Source organism: Trachurus trachurus (assembly GCF_905171665.1).
Source record: "Trachurus trachurus genome assembly, chromosome: 1".
NCBI classification, from domain to species: Eukaryota; Metazoa; Chordata; class Actinopteri; order Carangiformes; family Carangidae; genus Trachurus; species Trachurus trachurus.
In genome coordinates this window covers 12994596-13013409 of record NC_139891.1, presented here as the reverse complement: position 1 = coordinate 13013409, position 18814 = coordinate 12994596, and the positions used below count along the sequence as shown (strand labels likewise).

The 18814-nt window shown below is 40.6% G+C and overlaps 2 protein-coding genes across 3 annotated transcripts; one reads left to right on the top strand and one right to left on the bottom strand.

The window, feature by feature from the left end:
* Nucleotides 1-65: 65 nt before the first annotated feature.
* On the bottom strand, nucleotides 66-3418 carry ten1 (TEN1 subunit of CST complex). Its single transcript, XM_083976809.1, has 4 exons — nucleotides 3374-3418; nucleotides 1207-1304; nucleotides 706-863; nucleotides 66-543 (listed from the first exon to the last, which is right to left on the bottom strand). Exons 1-4 carry the CDS (start codon nucleotides 3383-3385, stop codon nucleotides 392-394), a joined length of 420 nt encoding a protein of 139 aa, XP_083832935.1. The 5' UTR covers nucleotides 3386-3418; the 3' UTR covers nucleotides 66-391.
* On the top strand, nucleotides 1488-17426 carry acox1 (acyl-CoA oxidase 1, palmitoyl). 2 transcript variants are annotated; one of them, XM_083976792.1, is made up of 14 exons: nucleotides 1488-1724; nucleotides 4275-4434; nucleotides 7189-7349; nucleotides 8503-8610; nucleotides 8798-8917; nucleotides 9050-9165; nucleotides 9533-9702; nucleotides 10635-10797; nucleotides 11556-11746; nucleotides 12741-12920; nucleotides 13568-13673; nucleotides 13975-14118; nucleotides 14753-14959; nucleotides 15449-17426. In XM_083976792.1, exons 1-14 carry the CDS (start codon nucleotides 1616-1618, stop codon nucleotides 15497-15499), a joined length of 1986 nt encoding a protein of 661 aa, XP_083832918.1. In that variant the 5' UTR covers nucleotides 1488-1615; the 3' UTR covers nucleotides 15500-17426. The 2 variants fall into 2 exon arrangements, with proteins under 2 accessions (XP_083832918.1, XP_083832917.1); XM_083976791.1 differs by lacking the exon at nucleotides 7189-7349 and adding an exon at nucleotides 5235-5395.
* Nucleotides 17427-18814: the final 1388 nt, after the last annotated feature.

The window sequence follows — 18814 nt, the reverse complement described above, 5'->3', positions numbered from 1 at the left end:
GACCAGAGAGCTACACAAGGGATGTCATGACTGGTGACTCTCACCAAACAAAAAAAAAGCTGCATTGAAAAACCACTATTGTAGTTAGATGCATGAACACTGAGAGACATGAATACTACATTTGCTGTATTCATGAGTGAAAGACCCAAAACATCTGCTCAGCTCTTCATTGACCAAAAATATACTAGTTCACTGCTGTGGGTGAGCCCTGTTAAAGCACACATCCCTGTTAATGACAAGATCTCTGCATTTACTGTTCAAAGTGAACATGGAATTTATAGGAAGGTTCATTGGAGCTCACATAGCAGCACTCCAGCTTGTGAGCCAGTACTGTGGCCCAGTCCATGAACAAGCACCCAGGGAACCTCCATGAATGAAGACCATGCCATGATCAGGTTGCATCTGTAGGCTGTGCAGCTCCATCTTGCTTACACTCCCTCTCCCTGAAGAAGCTTCTTTGGTCATTAATGGCTTTCTGAAGAAGGGCGTTGTTTACACCATCAACACAGTTCAGCACACGGGCATGCACCATCATACCAACCCCTGTGAAACAAGAAGATACAGTACAGTTAAAGGCAGGTGACTGAGGCAGTACGCTCTAGATGCCTTTTTTGCTTTAGGTGCCTTGAAATAACTTCTGTTGTGTAGAATAAATAAAACAGATTTTCTGAGCAGGCTATATGAAATCAGAAAGTTTTCCCTTACCCTCAACATCTTCTGTTTCACCCAGAACTACATACTGGGCCCCAACTATTGGATTAAAAGGTTCCACAAACAATGTATCGACAACCACGTGATGCTCTTTTGAAGCATGATGGGCTGATAGTGTAGCCCTGGACTCCACTGGCTGATAACAGACAAGTCTGAAAAATACAACACATTTTGAAAAGGAAAAATGTTAAACTGGCAATATAATTTACTCTTTTATTTTCAAGGTGCATTTTGTGTTATAGTCCTTCACAGGACAAACAAAAAGGCACTGAAGACTGTTTAAAACCCAGTTTTAGCTTTGTGAAACATAATTTGAAACCAGGAATAAGGGAAATTGCATTCAAATACACCAGATTAAGTCCAGATAAAGTGCATTCTCTCCATTCAGATTGTGTTTTGACTTGTCAAACTTGGACCTTTTGAATTGTCTGTGTTTATGTTGACAATGATCAACGACTCCCTCACAAAATATATGTTGTTTATTATCAAACCTACCTGCCAAATGTTCTCACTGATTCTCCTTCTCTCACTGATCCAGAGTTTACTTCCCAGGGGAAATGATAAACTGCAGTTGCAGGAAGCATTGTGGTAAACTAGGAAAAAAACAAAAAACAAAAACACACTGCCCAATGAGACAGTGTTTGAAACACTTGTTTGCTGAGGAGGGCTATAGCAGTGTTTTATACCCCGGTGTGCCAGTGTTTCTGCCCCGGTAGGAGAACTACCGGGTATTGGGCTGCAGGTCACGTGACTCTCGGTCTCCGCCCCTCCGCCTCTCTGCGGCTGCGCCACAGGACGGTCCTTGAAGCCTGTCAACTCGTCAGGTTGTGCTATAAGGACGTTATACAACAATATTCGCAATTCTCCCCCGCTATAAGTATTGTTCTTAATCTGATACACAGCCATGAATCCTGATATTATGAAAGAGCGGCAAAATGCCTCTTTTGACGTGGATAAACTGACCAACATTTTGGACGGAGGCCCAGAAAAGACCAAAAGAAGACGAGAAATAGGTGAGTCTGAATCGTCGACCATGACAATAGCGTTGTTGTTGTTTATACTACCGACACTCAAAACTTAACTTGATGGCAGTGATGATGGCTTGTTATGAAAACAGTTTTGTTGGTGGAGGGTGAGCCAACCCAACAACACTTTAAAAGGCTGTTAGCTGCACAGGTGCTAACATCGTAGCTTTTCACCGGCCGCTACGCAACTTTCTAGTTGTCCTTAAATACACCAAACTCTTTGGTTATCTGAAACCCTCACCTAAAGCCTCTATAGTTAGTTATGGGTGATTTTTAAAAAATGTTTCTATTGGTAAATTCACCCAAACATCCTTACAGTTGCATGTTTTGCATCGACTCTGCATGACGTGGTTAATTACCCCACGTACAAACAAATTCACGTTTCATAGATTGAATCACGTGTGACACTGTATTAACACCTGCGCCATCAGGTACTGTAAGGTAACTTGGCAAGAGCACAGTCAGTGTACATGCAGTGTGGTCGGTATTGGAGCAAAGACCACGGGCCTTGCTATATAAAAACTATGACCTATACACACACATTGTCTGGATTTGTGGCCCCTTGTTGCATCACAACATTTCTGCAGATTTGTCAGCTGCACATTTCTCCTGCTGGTCTCCAGTTGTACCACATTTAAAAGGTGTAGTATTGATTGTGGAGGCTAATAAAGTAATTAATTGCCATATTCATGAAACCGGTTTAATATTACTTTTGCAGTTTGTGGCATAAAAAAGGCTTTTGTAAGGAGGGGGAGCCCTTTGCTCACAACATTTTTATTTAGGGGAGACTGGGGATGGTTGTATCAGCATCACTTTTACCAATAAGGGATAACATTAGAGTTATGTGATCAGTACCCACTCACTCCCTGACATTGCATGTGAATTTGCATGGCTGTGTGAATAAGTGTGTAGGTTTTACAGCCAAAACACATTTTTTTAGGTCAAAAACTAATATTTTGGACCAAGTCTAAATTGATTAGTATCAATACCGTTGAAGTTTGAATTGGGTAACTTGTATAAGATGAAAGAGCAGGTTCTTAGGTAAAATATGAGTGATTTTATAAGTGTTTATTTTAAACCACCATGCTGGTACAGCTAGTCAAACAGTGACTGACAGGGGTGGGGATGGTTGTAACACCTTTTTATCTTTGTTGTTTTATTAAAGGGATAGTTCACCCATTATCTACTCACCCTCATGTCGATTAAGGGCTGGGAGAAGTTTCAGAGTCCTCCGTGCCCTCTGAGTTACAGCGGGGCTCCGAGATGCTGACAGTAGCAGTAAAAATGTGGATTGGAGTTTCATTGATTCAGGTTTTATCTCAATAAAGAAGCGGAACGGATACAAAAGCTCTGAAAGCAGTGCTGAGTGAACAGACTGATGTACTGACATGGTAAAAGTGGGGGGTGAGGGGTCCAAATTAATGATTTTCATATGATGAAGTAGTATAATGGTAGCTACACCCACGATTATTATGTATAACACTGAAGCAGAGGGAGCTCAGCTCCTGCTGGCTGTACTGCCGAGGTGAGGAGGCGGAGCTGAGCTCCGGAGGGCTGCGGCCCAATTTAATCACTGAAGAAAAGCATTATCATGACATTATTGTTATCATTGGTAAGTTGTGGCTCTGAGGGCTCACCAGCTGTAGCATTCAAAAGATGATGACTGATTAGTCTTTGGTCCTCAAAGTGTGTCAAGAAAACATTCCCCATTACACCATCACGTACAGACTGACACAGGACAGGTTGGGTCCATGGATTCATGCAGCTCGACAAAAGGCGCCACCTCAGTTGACTCCAGATTTGTCACAAGAAAGTTTCATGCAAGTGGCAAAAAATAGATCTGTGGTCATAGTTTAACAAGAAATACTCATTTGTGAAGTTCAAGTCATTCATTTACTAGTAACTCATGAAACTCTCACTGCAAATATATGAAGTCTGTGACATTTACCTGAACAAATAACCGATGTACTTTGGATTACAGGAGGTTTATTTTCAAACATGTGAACAAGAATTGAAAACAAAAGCATAATCATTTGTTACTTATACACGTTACAAAAGGAGTGAGAAGACAAAATGCGGGTTTTATAGAAAGCGTTATAGAAAATGATGATATGATTTTTGCTGTGGTCAAAATCAGACAAGCAATGATTGAGGCATGGCGTCTCCAGCAGCGTGATCTGCTGTGACACATTAACCTCTTATGGCATAAGGAGACCCAGATGATTTTAGAGAAAATTATGAAGTAGAACCTTTTTTGCACTCGACCAAGAAACAATATTTTCAAAGTTTTATTTTCTTCTCCTGTTCATTACTCTTCAAAGTCTAGGTGCTTGTGCAACTGAAACATGTCAGTCTAGTAATGGTAATACTCACAAACAAATCATACAGATATTTACATTCAGGCCACAATTTCACACATTTTAAACAATGTTTGAAAATATCTGGTTGAAACACCTAAGAAATATTAGTGTTTACCTAAATTCAAGTTGCACAGAATAAAAGATGCATATCTGATTTACTTTCCACCATTCACTGCAGAGTCCCTGGTTCTCAGCGACCCAGACTTTAAGGAGGAGGACCCAAACTTCCTGTCCCGCAGTGAGCGCTATGACCAGGCTGTTCGAAAAAGTGCCCAAATGATTCTGAAGCTCAGAGAGTATGGCATTGCAGACCCAGAGGAGATCTACTGCTATAAGAGGTATGTTGACTGGACGGATGACACACAGTCAAAAAATAAAAGTAAAAAAAGAAAAAAAAAATGGCCTGTTGATTTGAACACTTGAATGTGAATCATCATGTGAGAATATGAAAGTTTTGTCACAAGGAGATACATTTGACATATTATTAGCCAAAAGCTGTTGACAAAGATAACATGTTTAATACACTGTGGATGTTATACTCTACCAACAATCTATGTAGCTGTACGTGGCCTCAAAACACAGACATATTCAGCCAGAGCAAAGTTCATCATAAGATTAAAACTGTGTCAGAGGTAATGCAACTTTCACCAGTTGTAAAATGTGGTGCAATTTAACAGATAATCATTTCAGGCATGTTTTTTGTAGCAAAGCCCTTTGATATAGTACACATTACTTTTATTAGTCCCAAAAGTGCTTCACTTGACACTAAGGCTTTAAATTCACCCAAAAGCAACAGTGTGTTTATATTATAGGACTGTTTGAGACTTTGGTCAAACTTTCAGTGTGCTTTCTTCTCTCTCTCTCTCTCAGTCTGTGTGATGATGTTTACATAGTGTTTTTTTTTTTTTTTTCGCAGTTAGCATTTAAATTGCGACTACTTGTAAAAATGATTGAAGATGGATCCTGTTAATGCTTCTCTTACTTTGTCTCATTCTAACGGTGACGTACCACAACCAAATCACATTGTCTTTCAGGACCTTCGTAATGTAGCGAGTCAGAAAAAACATCACTTGCACAGTGTTTGAGTAACCTCAAGTCTGATCCTCAGTTGTGTATCCTACGCTTTCCCTTCACCTAGTATGGTTAGAGGCAACAACCAGGAGGCCATGGGGCTACACTTTGTCATGTTCACCCCGACCCTGTACAGCCAGTGTGACCCTCAACAGTCCAGGAAATGGTTACCTCTGGCAGACTCCTACCAAGTGGTGGGCACTTATGCCCAAACTGAGCTGGGTCACGGTCAGTCCTGGACTAAGCCCTTGACTTTATTCACTAGATTGTTGTTCAAGGCCCTCAGATTATCTGGTATTGCACAAATTTGTGTATGCAATTTTAGTGTTTTGCCAAAAATATACAATATATGAATAAAAAAAGGCTCCTTTCAATAGGTTTTGAAAACTTCAGTACCAAGCGTAGCTATGGTGATTTGCTGTATGTGTTTGACAGATCCAAATCATGTAGAACTTTTACAGTAGTTGCATGTGTTCACTTTGTGTTCTGACAATGGTGTGCCTAATATTTTGTCCTAACAAGAGATGGTGATTTCTATCATGTTAAGCACAGAGGTGTAGATTTGTGTGTTTTATTAACATTGCCCCACTAGTGGCCTTTTCATCCGTTCCAAAATATATTCCCATCAACATTAGTTAGTTCTGCTTTCCTACTCACAACTCTCTCATTCGCCCTGTACTACTACAGTATATACTGATAACATACTGATGAGAAGCTTGTGCATTTTGATTGTGGTCTCTTGATTGCTTGGCATCTGTTTTGCAAATGATGCACTCAGTTTCCGATGAATTCCAATCATTAATTTAGTCTTAATTGTCTAGCCTGTCTTTGTTTTTGATGATGACATCCCGAGTGACCTAAAATAACACTGGTGTGTGAATCAGAAGGTGATTTAGCCTGGAAACTGGAACTAGACAGAACTGATGGTTTTTGTCCTTTTTGTGCAGCCATGAATCAAAATAAGAGAAGCTGCATCATGTGCTGCTGCCGAAGTATGTGGTCTGAGAGCCCGTAATGAGGCCGAGCTCTGAATGTGTCTTTGTAATCTGAGAGGCTGACAAATCTGGGGTGTCAAAGAATGTAGGCCAAGCCAGCTATTGTTCGTTGCCTTTCTGCAGCCACTCCAAGTGGTTATCATGCATTTCTGTTAATTTCTGCAAAACTACTCTGAAAGTGTAGAATTGACAAGTCCTTCTTTAATGAACATATTGTTCACCTGTGTGTTTTGGTAGGTTAGAGTTACATAGTATAATTCATGTCATGATTCAATACACCCTTGATCACGTTTGGAGACTTACGAACAATTATTAGCTTGTAAAAACCTACAGTGAAAAATGCTCATTACGATATACTAGAGAACAAGGTGATGTCATTAAATGTCTAAATTACACAAATATTCAATTTTCAAAATGTAAGACCCAGTGTTGAAGTCTCACATTTGATTTTTTTTTACTTTGAAATGTTAACTTCTTACTTGAAAAGTAACTCAGTTACTCAGTTATCAATAGAGTTGCATAGTAATGTTCTTTGGTTCTGCATAGTAATTAAATCATATTGACACTGTTTCACCACAGAGCCTAAACAGGCTGGACATAACTGACTTAATAAATCACATGTAGCAGGAGAACATCAGAAATGCAGCTTCTAAAGAAAGACGTAAATAAATAAATAACTGGTGTTTTGAGATCAATTGTGGCCATGTGATCAAATCAACCAACCAATATGCATGACATGCTCACAAGCTGTTAATTTGTCTTTGTCGCTTCCATCTTTTCTGGCACATCTTTGTCCTTGTCCTTTTTTCTTTCATACATGAATCAATTCTTACCCATAACATCTCCTGTGGATTTTGAAATCACTTCTCTCAACATTTTCTCATTTTTTCATCTGCTTTCACATTGGTTTAAACTCACCATAATCTGGCCTCCATCAAAAATTCTCTATGCATCTCCCCCCTTGCCTTTTCCACTTTTCCACCACCTGCTCTTCTTCTCCGTGCGCCCCTGTCCTGCGTGGCCTAGCTGTGTGCACCCGGACAGGCCAGAGCCCTTGGATCTTCATCTGGGGATGTTCCTGCCCACCCTGCTCAACCAGGCCACCCCGGAGCAAATGGACCGTTACTTCATGCCCGCCTGGAACCTAGAGATCATCGGCACCTATGCTCAGACTGAGATGGGCCACGGTAAAATGAACAGAGCAGCCCAAAATATCTGGCTGGTTTGCATAACTAGCTTTATATTTCCCATGAAGCCAAGCCGTTGGCTTTATCTTTGTCATTGCCACTAGACCCAACATTATGCAGAAATGATAAAGTTTTAATAGGTCATACTTAAATGTAGACTGATGCTACGTTTTTAAGGCTTTGATAATTATCACAACAAATGTTGAAGTAATTAACACAAGTTTATTTTCCTACAGTAGAATGGATTAGCACTAAACTCCCATAGCACTTCTCTGTTAAAGTTTATTGTTTGTCAAACCTCTGAATATCTTAACATCCTTCCCATCATTCATGTTGGACATGAGTGAAGTCAAGTAGGAAAAGACCTACTTGACTTGCTTTCCTTCACCGTGTTGACAGCAGCCATGGCCGAAATCATTGTGTTTTCAGGACATCTGTCTGTTTGTCTGTCTGTCCCACTCTTGTGAACTGGATTTATCAGGAATGAGTGAATATCTTCAAATTTGGACCAAGTATTCACTTGGACTTGAAGGGGAACTGATTCCATATTGATGGTCAAAGATCATAGGTCAACGTCATTGTGACCAAAATTCACACACTAATTAACTGGGCCGGTCGATTGAGACATAAAACTGTGGGGTGCTAATTCCTGTTGTATTTCTGTTGCATGGGTTGGGGTCTCTCACTGGCTGCAGATCAATATAGAAACCTGCATTCCAGCTTCAATAGCACTGAAAACTGATTAGGAAACACAACCTCCTGCTGACCTGTTTTGTCTTACATATTCTTTAGATCTGTCAAACACCTACACAAAACACTGTTGTGAAGTGACTTCATCCATTTTATGTTTGTGTTCAAATACCAATTAATGTAAATTTCAAACTCCTGAGGGCTTTTTATTTTAATCCATTTTCCTGTTGATGTATTTTACTTGTATGCTGGATGTCATTATATCCTGTGTGATTAACTGATTCATCTTCATTTTGTTCATGTCACTTTAAGGTTAGTGGTTAGTTGTAATCCATGTCATTTGTAAATATTCCTGTAAGAATAATGTTTTTGTATATCACCCCCAGTGCCATATAACCAGTAATTCTTTGCTTTTAAACTGTGCTCACTGTGCTTGGGGGGCTTTGTTATGCTGTCTATGTAGGAACACACCTCCGAGGACTGGAGACCACCGCCACATATGATCCAGCCACACAGGAGTTTGTCCTTAACAGTCCCACAATCAGCTCCATCAAGTGGTGGCCTGGAGGACGTAAGTCCACTGTTATACGACCAGTTTACTCTACAGCCTGGAATTTGGATAGTATCTCAGTTGTGATAGTATATAAATGGAATAAAATAATGAATAAGATTATCTGATGTAAGATCTTCTGCAACACAATTTTCTCCTTTCTGTGTCCTTCATGTGAGGAAACTCTTTTCAACCCTGTTTTTTTTAGTTGGAAAGACCTCAAACCATGCCATTGTCCTGGCCCAGCTTTATACTCAGGGAAAGTGCCATGGTCTGCACGCTTTCATCGTACCCATCCGTGACATGAGCACACATGAACCTTTGCCAGGTAACCACTGCCTCTTCTCTGGATTTGGTCTCTGTGGTAAAGTCTGTCCTCATTAACTTCTTGTCTCTGCGTCACTTTTCCTGCGTTGATCTTATTTATGTACATTCTTGTTTACTTTTCTGTGTTCCATAGGTATTGTGGTTGGAGATATCGGCCCCAAGTTCGGCTTTAATGAAGTTGACAACGGCTTTTTGAAACTAGAGAATGTACGAATCCCACGGGATAACATGCTGATGAAATACGCTAAGGTGACGTGACATTATTTGAGTCTATTCTGTAAACTGCATCAGTTTCACAAGGGTTATTTGGGTTCAAGAAACACTTTAATGTTCATTAGATAGTTTTTATTTCCTGAGGTTTTGTCTCCTTTTGTGAAATGAATATTGCCATGTTATTGTTATAACATGTTGTTATGTTATTACAGTATACCCATGATTATACCAAAGGCCTGTTGGTGATTGTGTTTACAAATTGTCAGCGATTGTTACAATGTATTCACCATCAATTTTTGTAAATGAAACAGAGTAGCACCTATATAGTATATTATTATGTACGGTATTTGATGCAGTGTGTGTGACTTTTGCTCCCTAAGCATCTCCTCTGTTGGGCCACTAGGTGGAGCCAGATGGAACCTATGTGAAGCCACCAAGTGCTAAGCTGACCTACGGCACCATGGTGTTCATCCGCTCCATGATTGTAGGCGAGTCAGCCCGGGCCCTCTCCAAGGCCTGCACCATCGCCATCCGCTACAGTTCAGTTCGACACCAGTCTGAACTCCGGCCTGGGTCAGTCTGTACAAACTGAGTTTATATGTAATCACCCCTCAGCAAACAGTTTCACAAACATGGCATGACTCATAGAAGTTGCAAGTAACAACAAGACTCTATTTGCATCCCGCGTAGTGTCAGCCTGTTCCTACACTTTATGTATTTGCATGGCTTGTACGCTCTGTGCTTATATATAGCATTCAATTCCAGCAGAACTCACAGCGAAGCTGGTCTCATTTACATGTTTTTCTGTTCATGTTGTCGGACAGCTAAACAAGTTTGAAATAGTGACTGAAATGCATCCAGTTAAGTCTACATAATAACCAGTAGTCACATTCAGACAATGTCAGTGAGCTGCAGGTTTGAACAGCTAAAATCATCATTGTATTACTGCAACAAAATATTTCTTTATGTCCAGAGCAGTCTGGAAACTAGGGTGGCTAGATGATTGAACATTACCACAGGTGTAGCCCCGAGACTGCAGTTGGCATCCATATTAGTTTTACACCGAGCACTGTTAGAAAAAAAAAGTCTCTATATTTAGCAATAAATGAGCTAATTCCCAACACTACAGGCTTTATTTATAGGGTTGGTACCACTCTTGCACCCATGCCAGCAAAAACACAAGGTCATGCAAGCTTTAGTGACAGTGTGTGAAATTATATTTCTCTACAACTATACAAGTTTAGCAGCACCACAAAAATGTTGCCATAAAGAAAAAATAACATAATTGCTAAGAAAAAGTCTCATAATTCGTATTTAACCATAATATTGTGTTAAACCACATTTTCTGACTTGGTTATTGGGTTACACTTAGCAACATAGAACCTGCAAATAGAAATAGCATTGGTTTTGTAATTATTTGACCTCTAACCACATGCTCATGGATCAAAGGAAGTTCAACCTTTTATGAAACAATTAAAAATCAAATGTGTGTTTCTGTTCCACAGTGAGCCAGAGCCCCAGATCCTCGACTACCAAACACAGCAGTACAAGCTCTTCCCTCTGCTGGCGATGTCCTATGCCTTCAGTTTTGTTGGCCAGTATATGAGGGAGACGTACCACCGCATCACTGGAGATATCAACCAGGGGGACTTCAGTGAACTGCCTGAGGTACTGACCCCAATGCAGATAAACATGTACGGTGTGACGGAAGGTTAATGATGCTTTTTGACTGACTAGGGGACAGATTACTCTCAATCTAACTATCTTTTTTAAAGGGATAGTTCAACATTTTGGCAAATCCTTATAGTCATAGCAGTGGGTTCGTTGCCTTAAATTGTCGGTGCAAGCTGTTTTTAGAACGGCGGAGCAGAACTGCAAGCTGCTCAGAGCTATGCTATGGAGGCTCATGGAATTTCTTGGTTTCCCTCATCAACCTCATCAAATACACAATCTAACAACTCCAAAACGCTCTGGTGGACAAGTTGTGACCTGCACATTCACTACGCTATGAGATAATAATGGAACGTTATGAGACAGAGTTGTTTTCAAGGCAAATGCAGAGACTGCTTGGCAAAAAACTGCCCCCGACGGGAACGCACGTCAGCGGTTTTGCATGAATTTACCTCGAAAACAACTCAGTCTCGTAAAGTACCGTTCTAAAAGTAGCTCGCACATGTGATATATGTAAACACATATTTAATCAAGTCAAGTGACATCGGTACTCATCTTGTCATTCTGCTCATAAAAGGGAAAGTCTCATGTTCTAGCTCCCAGTTACTGGCCAACTGTAGTGCACACAAATATAAATGTGTGTGTGCTATCATTCTATATTTTAATAACTGAAGATCATATTTATTTGCATATGTTCACTTTGAATTATAATTAGGCCTGCAGGAAGTTCACCTTCTTTGCTCTTTTATGTACAGCTCCATGCTCTTTCTGCGGGCCTGAAGGCCTTCACCACATGGTCGACCAACGCTGGAATCGAGGTGTGCCGCATGTCGTGTGGTGGCCATGGCTACTCTCGCAGCAGTGCCTTGCCTGACATTTATGTTGAGTTCACCCCTACGTGCACATACGAGGGTGAGAACACAGTCATGATGCTACAGACTGCAAGGTACGTTATCACAAAGAAATATATGACCACAAATATGACACCTTACAAAGACCTGAAGTCACAGCCCATTAAGATCTCCACCTATTGCTGACACAAACACACATTATAAATGACTCTGTGTTATTGTTTCTAGTAGGTCAGTGACTGGCAGTGCTTATACTTTTGGAGGTTTAGTAATGACTTGACTTTTATTTTAATGTGAAACACTCCACCATATGAAAATGTCTGCTTTCAAAATCTTGTACATTTGTTTGCGTTTTCTCCCATAATTTTTGTTATACACTTGAGTAGACTGAGACCAAAATGGACACATACAGACATAAACCTGCGTCCACAAAGCAGTCTTAACCATACCACAAATGCAGGTGGTACACACCCACAATCCTCCCACAGCAAAAACAAACACAGGACACATTTTAGAACACTGAAAAAAGAGCAGTCATAGTTTTATAACATCAGCGCTGTAAAGGTCAACAGACCAGGGTCTAAAACTCTGTTTTGTTCTATTTTGAGAGACGACAAAAGATGTGAATAGCTCTTAAAGTGATCTATTGCACAGTGAGCTTGTTCCCGAACACAAAGTACACGCAGTAAGGCCAAAGGTGTTGTGACTGAGAATTAATGAATAGCTTGATATATGAAACCAAGCCTGGATTAGGTGTTTGTAAAGTTGCACACAGCTAGAATGGCATGGGAATATGTGGTTGTCATGTGTAACTTAATGCTTTCTCTACAATCCTTAAGCAACAATACTTCTGAAACTGATTTAGCTGTTGAACATCAGCTTTGGTGGTGTAGCACAAAAGCTTACTTTATAAACTCATCACCGATAATCAAACAAAAGCCACACAAGAGTTTGTCCTTAACAAAAAACAAAACAAAAAAAACCCCAACATATTTTGGTATGGATGATCTGTAAACACAAATTGCTAGCTAACTCATGTGTAATTGTGTTGCCCTCATCTGCCTGCATCTTCAACTTTTGTCCGTGCAGATACCTGGTGAAGAGCTACCGGCAGGCTAAGAGCGGCCAGCAGCTGAGCGGCATCGTCTCATACCTGAATGAAGCAGAGCATCGGAGAGTGCAGCCTCAGCCGGTCGCTGCCAGGCCAACCGTGGTGGACATCAATGATCTGGCTAGCTTGGGGGAAGTCTACAAACTACGAGCTGCCATGTAAGAGACAAGAACAAGAGAGAAGAAAATGACTTGAAGTGAAATATTTTATTCTGAATTAATAATTTCATTTTTTAAAAATCTTGTTTTTGATTTCAGCCAAAAAGTAAAATTAAAACAACTATTATTTGGATATGGGCATCTGCTAAAATGTAATTTTAAGTGTTTGTGCCAGGAGACAGGACGTTTAGAGGTCGACACACTCTCTGCTGCTGCTTTGTGTTTTTTCCCTAATGTGTCAATTTGGCCAAAGCTTCAGTCGTCAGTATTAGTGAACCTGATAGTCTTGTCAGTGTCTGCTTCAATCAGCTGTCGGCCATCTCCCTTTCCTTTGTCTGGTATGATATGCTGCCCTGGCTATATCCATGGATACTGTCAGCATTAGTAAGATCTAAATTCATTTGGCAGTCAGTGTCATCTGTGTTTGGAGCACAAACAGCGGCTGAACCAGTCTGTTAGAGGGTGACAAATTGTAGCCTGACAGTTGAGGCATCAGAGGAACAAAAGGCTAAAGATAACTAAGTGTTAGCAGTCATTTCTATTGTTTCTGACTAGGCTTCCCTGATGCATTTGGATTTGTGTTTTTATTTCCTTTGAAAAACAGAGATTTCATGTTAATGCCGATGATGTATTATAAATGTTTGTAGCCTTGTAGAGATGGCAGCTAAGAGCATCCAGCAGGAGTTGCAGCGCAGGAAGAGCCAGGAGGACGCCTGGAATAACAGCGCTATCGACCTGGTCAGGGCCTCAGATGTAAGTTCAGGTTTTTGTGTGTGTGTGTGTGTGTACAGTTGAATTATACCTAAATTTAAACCTGAAGTCCATCTTCTCTAACAAGCATGGCAAAATCATCTCAGCCAACCGTTGTGTATTGTTCTAGGGCCAGAAGTAATGCAAGATGATATGTTTACTGCATAAGTACTGTATATCATTATATCTTATTATTAAATCAGGAAATGTCCTTGTACTTCTTGTGCTATGACAATCTGATCACATTATCTTAATTTTTCTTTTCATTTCTTGTTTTTCTTCTGCATTCCTGTTTTTTCTCCAGGCTCACTGTCACTATGTTGTGGTGAAGCTCTTCACTGACAAGCTGGGGGAGATCAGTGACACAGCGATACACTCAGTGCTGTCAACTTTGGCTCTACTCTACGCCCTGAATGGCATCGCACAAAACTCTGGAGACTTCTTACTGGTCAGAAAAATCATAATATGTCTTGGTACTCATGTACTTTGAAACTGATTGTGTGTCACTGTCAGTTTCCCTTTGAAAAACCAGCCTCAATTGCCCCTTTGTCTTGGGGTTAACAAAATGGGGTCTTTGTGTGTTGAATCTGTGTGCCTGGTTGGCTGCCGTCTGTTCTGCTAAAATGAAATGTTATTTAATGAGCTGAATGAAAAATAGAATACGTAAGTAACAAGGATCAGACCTCAACATGTGTGTGATCCCATTGTAAAGTTTCTTAAGTACTCAATAGTGATGGTTTGGACCACACCCATCTTTGAACTAGGCCTTCATTTTGAGCTGAGCTAGATTTTGTGACTGCACAGAGTTGTGACACTACCACAGTGACAATAATCTGTCCGGCACAGACTCATCACCTGCTATAGTTCTGTGGTAGTACCTGCTACAGTAGGTGTCTCCACTTTGTCATGATGACACACAAAGACTCACAAGGTCAAAACAACTCCACACAGTGGCTGGCTCTATGCCTTCATGCCTCCTCTGCATGACACAAGCCACTGAGTCACTGTCCTCACTGCTTGGACAGCTGGGTGAGGTCCAGCAGCGTGTATTCATCTACATCTCTCACCTCTGTCTTTTTCAGGCTGGACTACTGAGCGTGCCTCAGGTGCTGCTGATTTCTGTTCGTATCAAGGAGCTGCTGTCTCAGCTGAGGCCCAATGCCGTCGCACTGGTAGATGCCTTTGATGTCAATGACAAGAAACTCAACTCAGTCCTGGGACGATATGACGGAAACGTCTATGAGAACTTGTTTGAGTGGGCTCGCCGCTCACCCCTGAACTCCACAGAGGTTAGTGAAAGTCACAGAAGTGAAGAAGTAGTCGTGACAAATTACTCTTGTGTCAGTGTCAGTAAATGTGAGATTTTTGGATTGTGTTATCAATTGACAAGAGTTAGTTTGATATGTCAGGGGCAGTAGTGGTATGCAGTGATAATTTAATTGTATGGAGTTTTGATTGACATCATTAATGTTTTGATAGTGATTATAAGATATTTATAAAGGCGGTACATAGTGAGTGTGGATTTTTATGTATGTTAGTATATGTCAAAACTACTACATTGTCAGTCTGGATAGGTTCATGTTACCTTTGTCAGTTACAGTATATGAACAAAAAATGAATAGCTTTCTTAGACTGTCTAAGATTGCCCTACTGCATTTGTACATTATATGATGACCTGTAATTATTTGGCATCTCATAACAGACCAAATTCCCCTCCTGTATTCCCCTCAGCTCATTTTTAAGCCTTTTTAATGCTCAGTACTGTTTTTCTTTCACAGGTACATGAATCCTTCCACAAGTACCTGAAGCCCCTGCGGTCCAAACTGTGAGCTGACCCTTGACCCTTCATTCCTGGCTCAGATTCTTTTACATTGCGTGTATAGGCACAACCCTAGCAGTACTAACCCATTGTATCAACTCTGTGATGGTCTTCACTCACCATCCACAGCTGGTGTTAAACAGTGTGAAAGAATCTAGACTTCTCTACTCTACCCACCATCCCTCTGTGGTGAATCAGTCTCTGTAAAGCCCATTGTATACTGAATGTGCTTTGCAGCAATGTAGACAGCAGGCTTGTTCTCGTGGGGGATTGATAATAAATGGTGTAAAACCAAGGGTGTATAATCTTAAGCAATCTGAAGTTAAATCACAGATGAAGTCAATATTTTAAGGCCAGACAACTAGCTTAAAGAGCATAGTAAAAATAATCAAATATTCAAGTTACAGTTTCATGTTGCTATGTTTCTGTAGAGAAATCCCAATATTGAAGTTTCTTGATTTCATGATTCCCCATCTTTTTTCACCCCCTGCTGTGTCTGATGGCTCCTCTGTCTGAGCCAGTCAGGGTGGATTTGCCATCCAATTTTTTTCCAACAAGACAAGAATGTTATTATGAATGTTATGTAATGTTCAAGCAAACAACAACAGCAAAGTCAGTTTTGCTTGTTTCCCGTGACTACAAGGACCAACGTGCTATTTAAAAAGACACTGAGCTGTTTCATAATTGTTGTCAAGGGATTTAATTTGCCCATGACTGGAGGTATCAACAAGATATTTCAGCACAAGAAGAACTTTTCTTCTACACAATGATCCCCAGGGTTTAAAACATTACAGTTCCTGTATTTCAACAATCTCAATTGTCGGTCCCGCCACCTTTCATATGTATTGCTGTAAATTGAAAAACCACGTTCTACTTGACTGATCCATGTCACAGATGCTAGTGTGTAGGTTATACGGTAAACTGTAGTTCATTATTAGAAGCTGAATTCAGTGGAGAGCTGAGAAACTGATCAAGAGACCATGAAACAGTGGAATGATTTGGGGGCATCCAAATACTTACAGGGGACTAAATTGAGCACTTTTGAGTGATAGGTTTCAAATTCCACAATGTCTGTGCATTCACATGGATTGTGAATGCGTTTAGTGCAAAAAGCGTTTGTAGTGGTGTAAGGATGTCAAGTGTGTGAGAAGCACCTGTGAGAACATATGAATATGAATATTTGAAGGTTATTGGGTATCTGATGAAGCCACATGCACTGTATGTGCATTAGTTTTCCCCCTCCCTGCTGTGTGGGGTCTAAATACAGAAAAGTCATCACACCCTATCCACAACTGCATGGAACTTTTTAAAAAATCTTTTCAATCAAGTTCATTTTAGTCCACAAACTTTCAATCTGTTGTTAATATATGCTGTGATGTTAAATCCTACTGGCTGAAATACAAATGTTCAAACGCAATTGAAAAAAACTGGATGATCTTTTCAATGTCACTGCTTCCTTATTGGTATATTACAGTTTCAGAATTGGTAGATTTATTTTCTTGTTTAAGTCAACCTACAGTAGTTTATTTTTTATTGCCGCTAATCAAGTAGATACTGAGGCTGGTGAATAAAAGTTGCAACAGAGATACACTGAAACTTTTATGAGATTCTGTGACTGTAAAGACACTCTGAAGCCACACTGTTAACTGTAACGATGATTTTTGTGATAATCCGGTGCCTGGGGAAGCTTTCTTTCCTTCATCTAACTAATTGAGAATGTTCTCAAATGGTTGATAGAATTTCATTTCTGTATTTACACAGACTTTTAATCAGTTGGCACAATTTTCCATATGTCATGACTGAGTTGTTTATGAAGCATTTTTGTCTGATACTTTTGCCAACGTGTTTTCTTGAATAACAATGATCTTAAACTGTCATTTTCATGGTTGGTGAATGATTTGACTGGTAATTTATATTAATAAAAAAACTAAATGATTCATATTTTGTTTATTTGTCTTAATCCTGTGGTTAATCTGCTTGAACTGATTTTCAAGCCCATTAAAGAAGCACCTGAACTTACCTAAACATTTGAGTACAAGTTGTTAAATTGTACAGTAAGTATTCGGTTTCTAGTACAAATCTAGACTGAACAAAGCTGTTAATACTGTACAATTGTTTGAAGTAGTATGATCATAATGCAAACTGTCTGATGACTGATTCTTTTTTTGGTAAATCAGCAATGTATCAATTACATGAGGTTAACATAACAGGATGTGCATAGCCTAGTTATCTCAATATCTGTTGAAATTTAGACTTAATCGCCGCATTTGACACTGTGGATCACCACATTCTCATTGACAGGCTTAGGGACTGGGTGGGTGTAACAGGCACCGCCCTAGCCTGGTTCACCTCTTACCTCAGCGACAGGTGGTTTTCAGTGGCTGACCTCACAGGTCAAACCCCACCCCCCTTCACTGTGGTGTACCCCAAGGCTCCGTTCTGGCCCCTCTCCTATTCGCCCTCTACCTGCTCCCCCTCAGTCATATCATCAGAAAGTTTCCAGGCATCTCCCATCACTGCTATGCTGATGACATCCAGCTCCATTTCTCATTCAAACCTGAAAACCTACAGAGCCTCAGCATCCTCAGTGATTGCCTGGCAGCTATTGAGGGCTGGTTGGCCAATAACCTCCTGCAGTTAAACACCACAAAAACAGAGGTCCTAATCATCGCATCTGACAGTGTTACAGCCAAAGTACAAGAACATCTGGGTCCCCTCAAAAACCACATCCATACCGACATCAGGAACCTCGGGGTGCAATTAGACCAATCCATGCACCTAGACAAACATGTAAAATCACTATCCAGAAACTGCTTTTTCCATCTGAGAAACATCTCCAAACTCCGCTCCATAGTATCTCACCCGGAATTAGAAATGGCAACTCACGCCTTCATCTCATCTAGACTGGACTACTGTAACTCATTATTCACTTGCCTTAATCAGTCATCCATCGACCGCCTTCAACTCATTCAAAACGCAGCAGCCAGACTTCTCACCCGGTCAAAAAAGTCCTGTCACATCACTCCCATACTCGCCTCACTGCACTGGTTGCCAATATCCTTCAGAATTCAATTTAAGGTTTTACTGCTCACTTACAAAGCTTTCCATGGCCATGCCCCTAGCTACATCTGTGACCTCATTCATCACCACACCCCCAGTCGTTCCCTCAGATCAGCAGACCAGGGCCTCCTGTCAGTCCCTCGGACCCGTCTGAAAACCAAGGGGGACCGGTCCTTTGGGGCAGTGGCCCCGAAGATGTGGAGCTTGCTCCCACTGGAGATGAGATTTGCCCAGTCGGCAGACTGTTTCAAAGGTCAACTGAAGA

Coding starts and splice junctions, on each gene's coding strand:
- acox1 (XM_083976792.1), top strand. CDS start 1,616: ATGAATCCTGATATTATGAAAGAGCGGCAAAATGCCTCTTTTGACGTG. Junction 11,747..12,740: donor ATGATGCTACAGACTGCAAG/GTACGTTATCAC, acceptor TTGTCCGTGCAG/ATACCTGGTGAAGAGCTACC. Junction 14,119..14,752: donor ACTCTGGAGACTTCTTACTG/GTCAGAAAAATC, acceptor TGTCTTTTTCAG/GCTGGACTACTGAGCGTGCC.
- ten1 (XM_083976809.1), bottom strand. Junction 864..1,206: donor TCAGTGAGAACATTTGGCAG/GTAGGTTTGATA, acceptor TGTATTTTTCAG/ACTTGTCTGTTATCAGCCAG. Junction 544..705: donor TGAAACAGAAGATGTTGAGG/GTAAGGGAAAAC, acceptor CTTGTTTCACAG/GGGTTGGTATGATGGTGCAT.